The sequence below is a fragment of the Cololabis saira genome, chromosome 7 (genome assembly GCF_033807715.1).
Source record: "Cololabis saira isolate AMF1-May2022 chromosome 7, fColSai1.1, whole genome shotgun sequence".
NCBI classification, from domain to species: Eukaryota; Metazoa; Chordata; class Actinopteri; order Beloniformes; family Belonidae; genus Cololabis; species Cololabis saira.
This window is the reverse complement of record NC_084593.1, coordinates 33537430-33551388: the sequence shown is the minus strand read 5'-3', so window position 1 is coordinate 33551388 and position 13959 is coordinate 33537430. Positions and strand designations below refer to the sequence as shown.

At 39.4% G+C, this 13959-nt stretch overlaps 1 protein-coding gene across 6 annotated transcripts in view; it reads left to right on the top strand.

Moving 5' to 3' along the window:
• The window catches only part of diaph2 (diaphanous-related formin 2), a 372049-nt gene that overhangs the window by 193596 nt on the left and 164494 nt on the right, over positions 1–13959 (top strand). For all 6 annotated transcript variants that reach the window (XM_061725705.1, XM_061725706.1, XM_061725707.1 and 3 more), the window contains one exon: positions 13368–13469. In XM_061725705.1, coding sequence (XP_061581689.1) covers positions 13368–13469 — 102 coding nt within the window. The remainder of the gene's footprint in view (positions 1–13367; positions 13470–13959) is intronic.

Below are 13959 nucleotides of genomic sequence, written 5' to 3'. Positions count from 1 at the left end.
GTGTTTTTTTTTTTTTTTCCCAGTATCCATTTAATGTGTCTGGCTGTCTGCAAAACTCACACACACACACACCTTTATCTTAGCAGAGGGTTTTCAAGTCCTTTATATTATCTGCAGAAATGTTATTTCCTGGTCTGTATGAGGGTGGCATTTCTCTGCTCCATTTCATGACACACATCAAGACAACCTCTACTGACAGTTTCAGCTTCACTAGCCCTGACCTTCTAAAATGAATCCAGATGTTTCAAGTGATGGACAGAAGAAGTGAAATCTCAGGGAGCGGTCATGTGGAGGAGGATAGTGATAGTATTACATTCCTTGGGAAAGTGCAGTAATTCTCTCGACATGATTTGTACCGCTGCAGAGAAGAAATAATACAGACCCCCATCCATCCATCCATTAGTTATCACTTCCCACTTATTACTATTTAGGGTCACGTGGGTCTATCCTCACTATCATCAGGCAAAAGGACAGCCTGTCTTTAGAATCACTCATCAGTCCAACCTGCATGTTTGTGGGATGTCAGCGGGAGGTTTTCTCTAGGAGAAAACTCCACACTGAAACCTGCCGAGATTCAAACCAGGAACCTTCTTGCTCTGAGGCAGCAGTGCCGGCCACCAGGCCATCCATGTTAGTTAACCAAGTGCTTGCATTCCATATTTCACTTAAATGACCAAAATGCTCAGAGAAACACAGGCCAGTTTCAGTTCATCTCTGAAACAGCAGTGTTTGGCATATGTTTAATAATATGTGAACACTGTCTCTGGTAGGCCCCCTGTTGTTGTTGTCGTTGTTGTTGTTGTTGTACTAGAGAGGCTGGAGGCATTTAAAATGTCTTTTGTTCCAGGACCCATGGAAGTGATTTTTCTCGCCTCTGAGCTCACTTATCCTCTCTTTCCTGCAGGGTTTTGTGGAAAAAAAGGAAAGTCTCCTTCTTCCTATCATGAAATAGAAATTGTAAGTTTCTCCCTGACTTGGACATTTACATGACTCATTCAGTAGATGTTTGATCTTTATTTTATCTATTTATTTATTTGCCACCTGAATAATGATTGCGCTTAGTGATGCACCGAAATGAAAATTTGTGGCCGAAACCGAAACCGAAAATAATAATAAACACTTGGCCGAATACCGAACAATAACGAACATGGTTCTTCGCAGTTTTTCATTTATTTTGCCAATTTTTTCACCATTGCATAAATCAAATAAATTTGATTTAGGCATGCTTTTAAAAGAAAAAAATCTTTTACAAAATTACAAGGTAGAAAACATTTGTTGAACATAAAAAACTGAACATTTTTTAATTTCCCAGCATTTCTTAAATATTCCAGCAGACATTATACCAGCAAAGAACAATAACTTAAAATAAATAAATTAGCAAAATACATTTTTTGGCCATCTTTGAGCTTACATTAGGCTTAACTGACTGAACATTGTAACATAGGCCTTAAAACAATAAAAATGCATTAAAGCGCTCAGGGTTTTTTATCATTTCAAATGATAAATAAAACTTGTAGTGCTGAAAGACTTTGCAGATGTGCCCCCTCTAGATATTTGAGCAGAACATTCATTGCAAACAGCCATTCTTGTATTATTCTTTGCCACTCTAAAATACTTCCACACTGCTGACATGTTTGCACCGCACCACTTCACTCCACGCTCTTTGCTGTTTGATGTCGTCATCTAAACGCACCTGTAATAGATTGATTTATGTTGTTTTGGTTCCACCTGCTGGTGAATGTTAGGTAAAATTCTTATGTGGTTGGTTTTTGGTTGGCCAACGATTTATGTGGTGCGCAACAGTTACGGAGCGGCCAGTCTATTTCCTTATATACAACGCCGTTATTACCGGTAATTGTTCGTTTTTTTTCCCACTTATTCCACCGAACACCGAAAGTGTTTTTTTGCCATTTTCGGCCGAACAATTTCGGTTACCGAACAATAGGTGCATCACTGATTGCGCTTTTATAATTTTAATAATTCCATCCGTCTTTTTCCTCCACACTTTGCTTTGGTGAGTTCTGCGTCAGCATACAGCGACATGGGGAAAGTAAACACAGAGTTAAATGCTGATAATTATTTTGTATCACATGCGAGGATCATAACAAGGACATATTACATATTGCAGTGTTTTACTGTGATGCTGTGATGGTCCTGCCCTTTAAGCAACCAGCACACCCAGCGTTAAACAGAGGAATTACTTTGCTTGCTTCCAGTGTAGTTTCCCTAATTAACATTAAATGCATCTGTATGTAAACAGTTCTTTTTTCTGGAGTAGTTGTGAAAACCCAGTGGCCTTTTCTGGAGACCAGTGATTCTGGAAGGCTGAAATGACACTGAAGGTAAAAGCTTGAGCTGTGGACCACAGTAATTTATTCCAGTCCTCTCCTACGGAGGTTGAAGCTGAGCGGAGGAGAGAAGGAGTCCGTCCGGCCGTGATAAACTGTGGCGATAATGGATCTGTTAATATCAACTGTCCCCGGTGAGAGTTTGTAAAACTATGAGTTGAAAAATGAGAGCAGGTGTTGACACTGAGCTTCAACATGGATCTGGGGAAAGAAAAGAAAAAAGAAAAACAGTCCACCAAAGGCCATCTTACTCCTGTAACCTTGATTCTCTCAGGGAGTGTGTCATTTATTAATCTTTCCAGTGAGATGTCGGTTACTTTTCGTTACCGCAGTAACTGTTGCAAGATTGCTGGATTGATCCTTAAATTCCCTAAGCACAAAATAAAATATATCGCAAGATATGTCAAGGGGCATAATTGGCATCTGCTTCCATTAAATACCTTCTTTGCTGCGTCTTGCAACCTTGATTTCAGATCTATTCTGAACAGAAAAGCATTGAAAAGGTAATCCCACCCCTCTCTACAAAATAGTTCAGTCTTTTAAAATGTTTTAAGAATCTATTCTGTCATACATTTAATATATTTCCATTTATACCAATTAACTTGGTTCATTTAGATACAACATGAGATTCTGTTTTTCGCTGACACATTGAATGGCAACAGGATGAGGATGGACGTGCAGGATAAATTAAAGAAATGGTTGAGGAAACATGGCTGAAAATATTAGTTATTAATACTGCATTGTAAGGATTAACATCAATATAATTATTAGTCCTGCATTGCATTAAAAGAAATGTGGTATCTTTCATGACGAGGTCATGAACATGCACACGGAGAAGCCTTGAGTTGAAATTTCTTCCTAGAGATGAAATGTATAATCAGAAGCGTAAAACTGAGAGAATATGGAGCCCATTCATCCTCCATCTTATGAAATTGGTAGGCCAAAAATGTGCTGTGTCCTTCAGTGGTGGCCTGCTTTGAAAGTAAATTTGCAACTATTTGAAAAATAGAATGCCAATACAGTACTTAATATGCGTGCATATCAGGCTGGCACAGTGCTGTGGAGGCACACCTGCAAGGAATATGAAACTCCCTGGCCAGGTGCTCATTCGCCTCCAGAGTCCTGGGATCTGAAGGGCTGAAGAAAAGTGGGGGCATTTAAAATCCTACAGGAAGCTGTTGATTGTGGGTGGTATGGGAAGTCTGCTGCCACATGCGGCCATCTGTCTGATGGAAATATGGTCCCAGTTCCAAAATCCATGTGCAACTTCGGTGCACTGAAGATTAATTTTATTTGCATTCTTATTTGACTTTCTTGAGACAGTTCTGAATGTAAAGATGGAGAATAAAAAAAAGGAGAGGGAAGAAGCTGCCTGGCATACCAAACTGTTTAAAAAAAAAATGCTTACAAAGACAAGTACAAAGACAAGTGTCAGTCCCAACACGGCTCCGTAGATCAGGGGAATCGACTATAGACGTGCTGGCAGGCAGAAATAAGAGGATGGAGCAAGAATACAACCAGTACACACCTTCTTCTCCTATGATTGTGGATCATTGACCCTTTCGACTTCTAAAAGCGTTTATGTTGTTGTTTGTTTCACTTCTAAAATGTCAGTGTTTTTTTCTACATTGGCCTTTGATTTGAATGCATCGTGGAAGAGTGCATACCGTAATGTAAACAAGTCATAAAAGCCAGCACTGTAAACTCGTTAATGCACATTTTGCTAAAGAATGTGTTCATTCACACCAACACATTTCTTCAGTGGAGCCCATCAGTTCAGATCCCGCCTGGCACTAAAGCGAGTAAACCATTAAGAGTACCAAATTGTTTAAGTGGATGTACTTACATGTCAAAGCACCACAAACCCTGCCTTTTAGTGCTGTCATGACAGTATTTTAGTAACTGTGGCTTCACAAGAGCGCTATCTTAAAAGCATATCAACTGCAGAAATATGATTTATTTAGAGGCAGCAGAATGCTGTAAAGTATCGCACAGTGTAGTAGGGTACATTTTCGGCAGTTCTCCTTTGTGAGTTCACAGTGCTGTTGTGTGAGGAAGCATTACATGCTCTCGTATGATAACAGCCTTTTCTTGTGTAAACTGATTACTACAACTGCTGTGTTGTTTAAAGTATATCAAGCATTTAAAAGATGGCATTGTGGAATAAACAGATTTTGCTTATTAAAAGGTTTTGTCCATATGCATGTAGGCTCCTCTTCTTTTCTTGCATTTTAACCCAATTCTGTCTTCTTGGCAGCAGGAGAAATGTCATCATGGCTTAGTTTTTTCCTTGTTGATGATATGTTTTGGCAGGATTTAAGATTGTTTTCTTCACTTATGCTTTACTCTGTCAGGAGTAAAACGGGTTGGGGGAGGTGGTAGTTGCATCGCAGATGTAGTTGTTTATTGTACTCTTATGTGGACTTCTGCATATAGTTTATGTTTCCATGTTATTTATAAAAGCTGTTTCAGTTCACCATGGAGCGAGTTACCCGGGGAGTAAGACACGTTTGTGCCATATCAAGATTAATGTGCATATGAAAGAGGCTGACCGTGCCAAATAAACTACATAGAGAGCACATGCTTCAGAGATTATCTCTTGCCATTGGACATGCATTTGCTCTCACGCAGTTTCCCTTCATCTTGCGCGCTGAGGGAGCTTAAAGCAGCGGAAGCTTGAATGCCTGCTTTTGATCAATGCGCTCAACTTTTCATAAAATATTTGTTGTGATTCGCCATTAGAAACTTATTTTAGAACCCAGAATATATCTTACAACTAACATGACTACAAATATTGATCTGCTTATATTCACTTAAAACAAAACTCTTACCAGTGTTGTGTATATATAATATAGGATTTTTTTCCCCCACCGAAAAGTAATTATTTAAACCTTTTTCTGTTGCATTTTTGTATTTTTGCATTTCTGCATCTGTCAATTCCATAGATATAACTGCACGATTGCTTTAATTAAAATTATTGATGTTTTGTTTAACATTAATTATATTAAGGAAGGATTCTGAGCAAATGATTTAAAAAAAGAAAAATAGTCTTACACTTTTTCTTTTTTTTTACCTGCTAGTGTAATTCAAAGCTAACAACTAAAACTCTGTGTCAGCAGTACGGTGTTTTATTAGTTTTATTAGTTTCCTCCATTTGCTCATAGACTTCACAGGGGAACGTACAGCGGCTGGGCGCCTCAGCATCACATGACATTTATCCAGAGAGCAAGGTAGCAGCAGGACTTTATCACATCATAATCAACCCACTAAGAGGTGGGCTGCTCTTAAACGATTTTTGCCCCAAACACCATGGGCAGCCCTAATTCTGCTGCAGTCAAAAAAGCAGTTACATTTTTGCTACGTGATTTATCAGGTCTGCACACTTACAAACAAAACCCTGCTTTTCATTCTGTTCTGTTCTGGATCTCAACAGAATTAGTGCACGTATGTCATTATCACTCTTTACACCATATTTGACTTATTTGCTTTCTGTTGTTCTGCTAATAAAAGAGAGTTTTTGTCCATTTTTATGGTGTTCTTGACAGCCTGTACTCTAAGAGGCCAGATTTGAACATAATAAAAGGATACATAACTACAACAATCTGCTTTTTCACAGTCATTTAGTCATTATGAGTCCATTTTTATGTGTCCGTATTTACACTTTGGGGGATATTTTTATATATATATATATTTTTTTGTATTTGTCTTTGTTTGCTTTTGTTTTGTGTTATATCCTTATACAATAATGCCATTTGAAAATCTAATTTTGCATCTATTAATGATGCTTTTTAAGTGCCAAGTGCAGCGTTCTTCTGATCGCTCCTGTTTTTTTCTGTCTGTCACACTCTCACGTTATTACATGTTGCTAAACCATTTCTTTTTGTCATTAATGTGGTTGAAATGACATCAAATGTTAAGATCCATATAAAACGCAACAAAATAAAAACAGCATTGGCGTTCGTTGTCACGGTACAATGTTGTCAACTGAGAGACATGTTGGTATCATTTAACATAAGAGAAATTAAAAGCGACCGTTTCATGTTTATTAATAACAACACTGACTAAAAGAAAGAGAGAGACTTGAAGTCTATTAAACGCAGTTCCTCTCCTTATCCTTTCCATGGTTTAATTCCATCTCTACAAGCTACACGGTGTACGTTTTAATCATGTCTCGTCCGCTTTGACACCGTCATGTCACAAAGACCTGCTTCTCTGCGGTTGTATTAAGAATAGTCATGACAAAGTCACACGATGCCACCTTTTAAAGCTTCCATCAATGTGGGAACAAACTTATTTTTTTTTTCTTAAATTAGTTGCATTTTGGATTATGGAAAGGACACTGTCTTTTGGTGACAGATGCAGCACCAGCTGTCTTTAACGCCATTCAGCACTTAGAATAACGCTGCACATATCTGTCCTCGCGTTGATTGCCATGGATAAACCTATTGCTGCTAACAAGCATGAAGTCAAGCTGCTACCAAGAGAAAAAGTCATTTCCCCTTCCTCTCGTCCTCATCTCTCGGCAAACCTTGACATTTTCCAGCACATAAATGTGAAGTATTTCTTAAGTCCTTTCATGCCTCAGTAGACAAATTGGATCAACCTATCGGTTAACCTTCACAGGAAGAAGAGATAATACTTGAGCACATTTCTTAAAAAATAAAACATAAGCACGGATGTCTTTTCCTTGTTTGACACCCCTTTATGCTGCAGTTTTTCCATTTTTTTCACCCTTTTCCCCAGACACAAGGGTTTGTTACATTTTTGGAGAAGTGATAAAAATACCAATTTGCTGGACTTAAGTATAATATACGTAATGCACCCTTTCCCAACTAAGCACATCGAGTTTTCTGGAAGTCACTTTCACTCACTGAACATTGGACATTGACAAAAGTCACTAATTGAAGCAAGAACCTTTGTCACGGTGGTAACTTTTTAACCTAATCAATACATTGTCCTCAGCTGACATTCTGAACATAAAACAGCTGCCTTGCGGGTTAAAACACAACTAAACTGATGACCAAAACAGAAACATTAACTGTCCCATGAGGCTTTGCTGCATAAATAGTTTCCAGTCTAAAAGGACGACCCCAAGGGACGACTCCTGTGGTTCGCTGCACTATTTTATGCCACCCGAGTGTGGAAATTTAACCACAGTGTTGTTCGCCAGCCACCATGCAAATCAGGAAGGAGAAATTGCTCTTTACTCTTTGAATTGGTGGGTTATTAGTTATTGTCAAAGTGCATTCTGCTTTCAGTTCCTAAGCACTAAACTAGGCTGGACAGATATCTGAATATCAATCAATAATAAAGACCACAGGGGCCTAACTAATACTGTCAGTTATCCGGGGAAGAGCCGTAGCCTTAAATCTCTCTTCTACGTCCCCTCACAGCGAGACAGGGCCAGCTCTAATGTTTTCCCCTGGATGGATAGGGTTGGACTGAACAGCGGCGTTTTAACAGGCACGTGGTGCAGCCGATTGTACCGTCAGCTCATGCCTTCCCACCAGCGTTTGAGTGCACTGGGTCACGACAGGCCGCTTTGGCACAACCAGGAAATGGTTTCCTAGAACTGGTTGGCTGTCAGGCTCAATCCATTTGCTGCCCCCTGGACCGTGTTTCCCTGACCAATTTAAGAGTCGGAGCCAGGCTGGACTCCCTGCCTTTAACAGAGAGAAAAATAGTCATGTGTAGATGTGGACGGATTGAATATCCTTATTAAAAGGCTGTATTATGCCACACGTTTTTCTTGGTTAAGCTCATTCTATTCACTCTTGCTCCTCCCCCTCATGACCTTTTGATGCCTGATGTCGCATATTTGACAATACCTTTCTGAGACTTCTGCACCACCCCCAGAATCAGAATAATATTTATAAAAAAGATTTATACATTTAAAAAAGTTCAAAATAATAGATCCAATCGGTCTAAAAATAAATAAAATGACCTAATGTTTTCAGAGAGGTATCAAAAAATGTGAGTCAGAAAACTATTCAAAACAGAATCGGGAGTGTTTTTTTAATGTGGTTCATTGTTGGTTTAGACATGTTCAAATCATGGCTTAAACCAAGACCTTAAATTGAACCAAGAAAAAGTCTCAAATAAAAATCACTCACACATACGAAAAGAACTAAAAAAAGTCAAGCACGTCATGTCCAATCATAACCCCAACGACGCCGTGATTCGTGTGCTTTGACAGAAAAGCGCTGATTTCACTTGAAACATTAACTGCGTCCTGGAAACCTTCTCCAGAAGTCTGGACAAGGTTTCTAAGGGAGATCTGTGCTGTCTCAATTAGAAGAGGAGGCATTTTTCTCACTGGGCTCCACTCCAAGGCCAGCTGTGTACCTTCCACCGTGGGCTGTGCCTCTCCCTCTGCATACTGAAGACATTACTGGCTACAGGTCAGAGTGTTACTCTGTGGGACTTATCCTGTTTCCTGTACACACAACTTTTATTCATCTTGGAAAAACAAATCCAGATGCTTTTAAGGGGAGGACTGATAACAGTCACAGCTTAAACGCTGACTTGTATATCTTTGTTAGACGTGTGTTTTACTCACAAGTGTGGTCAAACTAACACCGTAACATACAGTACCATGAATCTGCGGTTTCCATCATTATCATCAGCCGCTTCCCACACTTTTCCTCATCATTAGCCACGATGATCATTGCAAAGTAGAGAGCTCCCACGCTCCTGACTCCCCATTCCACCTTGACACGGGGACCACTTCTGAAATATCTGCCAGAAGAAATACTTTCTCCCACATTTCATCAGGAGACGTGTATTTATTATTCATTCATAAAATGTATACCAGTTGAATACCAAGTAGTGATAGTAGGCTAAAGTTGTAGGGTTATACGTTTTTAACATCCCATTAAATGTTGCTGATTTGCCAAAGTGGATGTTAAAATGAAGAAGAGAAATATTTTAAGCCTTAAGTGAATAGCAGTTCTTTGGAAATTGTATTTTTCTGTTTTTTGTCGCTGAGGCCAGTGACTTCTTTTCAGAATCCAACTCCTTTAGACGGACTGGCAGCTTTCCAGTAGCCAAATCCTCACTCTGAGTCCCTGAGATGGAGGACAGGGCCCATGTTTGCAGGCAGATTGCACATTTGAAGGAAAAAATTGCCTTGTTGAGGACCAGACTCTAAATCGTCTGTTCCACTCTGTGTTCCTTTGCCTTTAAATATGTTTGTTGAACACTTTTCGTCCGCGGTTTTTCTGTTATTTCTCTTCAAGGCCGGCTCATTTTCTGGTGTTCGGTGGTGGGGCTCAGCCGGATGATCTGTGTCCGGAAGTGAACATGTGGTAGTATTTAGCTTTGTAATGCCCTGGGTTTAATGGATGTCTTGAGGGAGATATCGGATGGAAGGCAACCAGCATGGTGGTTCTGGGCCAACAAACAGACTGGATGTCCAAGTGTTGGAGAAGTCTTGTCATCACAGACCTTCCCAAGGGTATATGTCAGTCCAAGACCCACAGAGAACGGATGCCAAGTCATCCATGATAAACTAAAATTGTTATTTTGCTCAAACATTCATGTATGTTTTCATTGAAAACTAACAATTTGGTACTCCCTTTGGCATCGATCAATCTTTAACTCCCCCACAGTTATTGCGGTTTCTAACAACTGTTCTCACCAGAGGCTTTTCTCCGTGCAGTTTAGTTGACTTGCTTGTGATAGAGGATTTTCTCTGTGTTCATTTCCACTATGTCAAAAGCAATGGCTACAACAAATAACTGAGATTTTAAAGTTTATGTCTTAATTGTAAATATTTATCTTTGTGAAACGTACATTGCACGAGTCGTGTCAAACACATTTGACACTTAGGTTCATCTGGCCCCATAACCTGCTATGTGGAAATTGAGCCCTATATATGACAATGAGATGAAGTACTTTGAAGGAATTGTTCTTATTTTAAGATAATTTTTTTTCTCGAAACAAATCTTTTTATCTCTTTTTTTTTTACAGCCTTTTGTGTCATTCCACACAGGAGAAGTAAATATATTATTGTGCCGCTTGCATTTGCTTGCAATTAAGATTTCGTTATCACTGTGTTTTCATTTGACAGCCTGACACAGAAATAATATATCCATGCAAAAAGACTCTATTATACACTGAGGCTTCAAGGAAAACCTGCCAGAAACACTCCTACATTGTTCCTATCACAAATGGCTCTCCACTGAGTGGTTTCTAGAAAGATCCCACGGACAAATATAACTCTTTACACAAAGGATTGCATTGTTGTCCCAGTATTATATTTTAGCCAGTGGGCAACTAGTAAAACACGTATAAATATTGGCAAGGACTTGGATCAGCTGTTGTGGACCTGCTCTGTTGGACAGGTTAAGCTTTCTTGGCTGGAAAAAAAAGCACTTGAATGAACACACATCCCCAAAGTTTCACTTTAGTTTACAAGAGAAACAGAAAACTTCCAAATCTCAACCCAAATAGAAGGGAAGGGTTTTTTTTTTCTTTCTAACTAATAGAGAACATCTGTGCTTTTGGGTTCATTTATAAAACTTTATTTTTGCGGTCAGTCATCTGGACATGTGCCACCTATTCTCATCCTCCCCACACACCTGGGACTCTGACTAGCGTGGCAGCTCGGATGTGTGAATCCCTCCAGGGCCCGTCGGTCCATATGCAGCTCTCAGAGGAAACACGCCACCACTCAATACCCTGCAGGAGAGCTCTGAGCTTTACGGGATGGCCCGGGAAAGAAAGGCACCCATTTCAAATTTTTAAAGGCACTCTTTTTCTGTTTAACTTTATAAATCATGGAGCCCTAAAGGCAAGGGCAAACAGGGCTGACCAGAGAGCTGAGGGCGCCCTGCTGAGACTCTAAGTTACTCCGGTTAGAGATTAAAGTGGCAGTCGATAGAATAGATAATAGAGGTTTTATGGAACAGTTTGGTACAAGAAGAAGCCAAATTCCCTGCTTCAGTTCAAGTTGCTCTTTGTATTTGGAGTACTCTGGGAGAAAGATTTATGTGTCCGTGTGTTCTTTATTTTTATTGGCTTCCTAATCCTTTTTTTTTTGTCTAAGTCTCTTGCCACGTAAGACAAACAGAACACTTCCTTACTGCCAGCTGATTCATAATGTATGAGACAGAGTTTTTGGATGTTATATTGTTTTCATTTATTTATTTTTTGTTTGTTTTTAATTAATGAGGTTCTTCATCTTTTGGGTTGTTGTAGGCTTTAGTGGGTTTGGAATAACGCCATGTGTTAGTCATGTAAAATCAAAGGCATCTCCTGGATGTAGGCTTGCTTTGCTTTCATTTGATCACGGAAACCAACTGGCCAATATTGTGTCACGAAACAGCTTTGGTACATTCCCACACGTACACAGGACATCTGGCAATGTCTGATGCAGAACGGTGGCCGTGGATCCTTTCTGGTCACCTGAGTTGGGAAGCAGATCTTGTATGGAGAGCAATAGCTCTGACACACCGACATAAATGTTTGATTTCATTCAACAGAGTTTGAGATGTTTGGAATCGAATTCAATGCATTAGGCTTTTTGCTTCTAATCGCACAACATTATTTGCCCAGAAGCAAGTTAAAGAACAAAAGCATTGAAGCCTCTACTGTCAGGGAGAACCGTTGCCATGGAGCATGTGCTTGATCTACAAGAACGATGCAAGGGTTGCTGTCAAAGCAATATCCACATCAATGTGAGGTCTCATGGTTTCCTTTAAGTGTGCTAATGCAGAACATTGCATTTTAAAGACAGAATTATTGCTACTCGTGTCAACTGGCAGTGGTTTTAATCTTCTATCTATACTACATCAGTAATCATCTTTGTTCCCCCTTTTTGCCTGATTATACTGGTTCAATGATCAATTTATTTTGTGGATAATCACAATGATTGTGTATGCAAAGTCCAAGTCCTGGCAAAGTCTGAATGAAAACATTGGCATTTATAACGTAGCCTGCCACTTTTATCTTATTATGACTTGCTGAATCCACTGGCCGTGCTCCATCATTTAAAGAGGGCATATCATGTTTAAAATACCCTTTTCTTGGCTTGAAAGCATACGTTTGGGTGCCTCAAGGATCAAGGAAACTGGCTTTTTAGATCTGAAATTATGCCGACTTCCTCTCATGCTGCATTTGCTGTACCTTGGTAATGGGAAGTATAATGTTTTAAAACAGAGGGAAAAAAACACTTCTGAAGAGGGGGTTGGAGACTAACTCCATGCCCTAAAACCAGCTGCTATAAACAGTACAAGTAAAATATATCTACTTTAATCATTAAATGGTAGGCAACATCTACTAGGATCAGTTCATGAATTCTCAAGTCCTAACTTTCATCCTATCACTATAAAAATGCTCTCGGCTGATGTGTGTGTTTACAGCTTGTTATACTTTGAGTTCTCATTGTGTACAAAGTCAAATGTCTAAACTCTCTAAGTGCCTAAAGGAATGTCGTAATGTTCTGAAAGGAAACTCAAGCTGCAATACCATCCCTGGCATTAGTTTAAACCTACACCAATTTAGCACAACTTAATACAGTAAACAACCGCATCCCTGATGTCATGTTCTGACAGCAGACAGTAGAAGTAGCTAGGAGCCTTAAGCACTGCTCCTTCCAGCTGCCCAAGAGATGTTGCCTCCTTGTTTCTTTCTTCAAATATGCAAGCCAGCACTAAGGGAGCAGATTGTTTGTTCTAGATTTCCTATGAGACTTCCACCTTGGGCTTAAACACAACAGTTGTGATGATTAGCAACAAAGTGTGCTTCCTCTCAAAAACCATTGGGGGAGAGGGAAGGATCTGAAGAATCTCCTTTCTCGTATTGCTACTCTTTATTGTAAAATATTAAACTCTTTCCTTTGTACTGCGATTCTTCTTTCAAAGCATTGAACTTCTGATCTGTAGATGAGCAGGTGGGCTTTCAGACAAACTGAGTAGGAAGTATGCTTTGCAGTTTCGCTACATAACATGCCATTTCAAAGTATCAAAGTAACATGCATCTTTATAACTCAAATAAATGTTGTTCTTTTTCCCGCAGTGAGAAAAGATGTGAAAGATGAGACCGACGACAGAGTACCACAGTTTAAGAAGAAGGCGAAAGAACTTCGTATCTTGGATGCCAAGACTGCTCAGAATCTGTGTGAGTAGATGCATTTATCGGTTTTGATTACATTGGGCCAGTATCTGTGTGTCAAACACCCGTAGTTTAAGTATTCCTTTCAAGCATTCGCTTTTTTGTTTTACATAAGAAATACAATTGTTATTATCCACAATACATATATTTGTCAAACACCAACGAGCACCATAAATCAGCAGGTGGCACCATATACATTTAGCAGCCCTCCATGTGAGTATAGTGAATTACTTTCACTTTTTGTGACTCAACATGTGTGACAGGGGTGACTTGACTTTTAAAGAAGCTCAAAGCTCTGTGTATGTATTTTTTAAACCTCAAAGAGCCTTATTGGACTACAGTAAACTTTTAATGATAATATATGTATTGCAGTGATCGGGGGTAGGTTTGAAACACGACAGCTGACGTTCAAACATCAATGATCCATTAGAGCAAGAAATTTGATCTTGATTGACTAGTTCCTCAAATTTTTCCTAGACTTTACTTTTTCTATCCT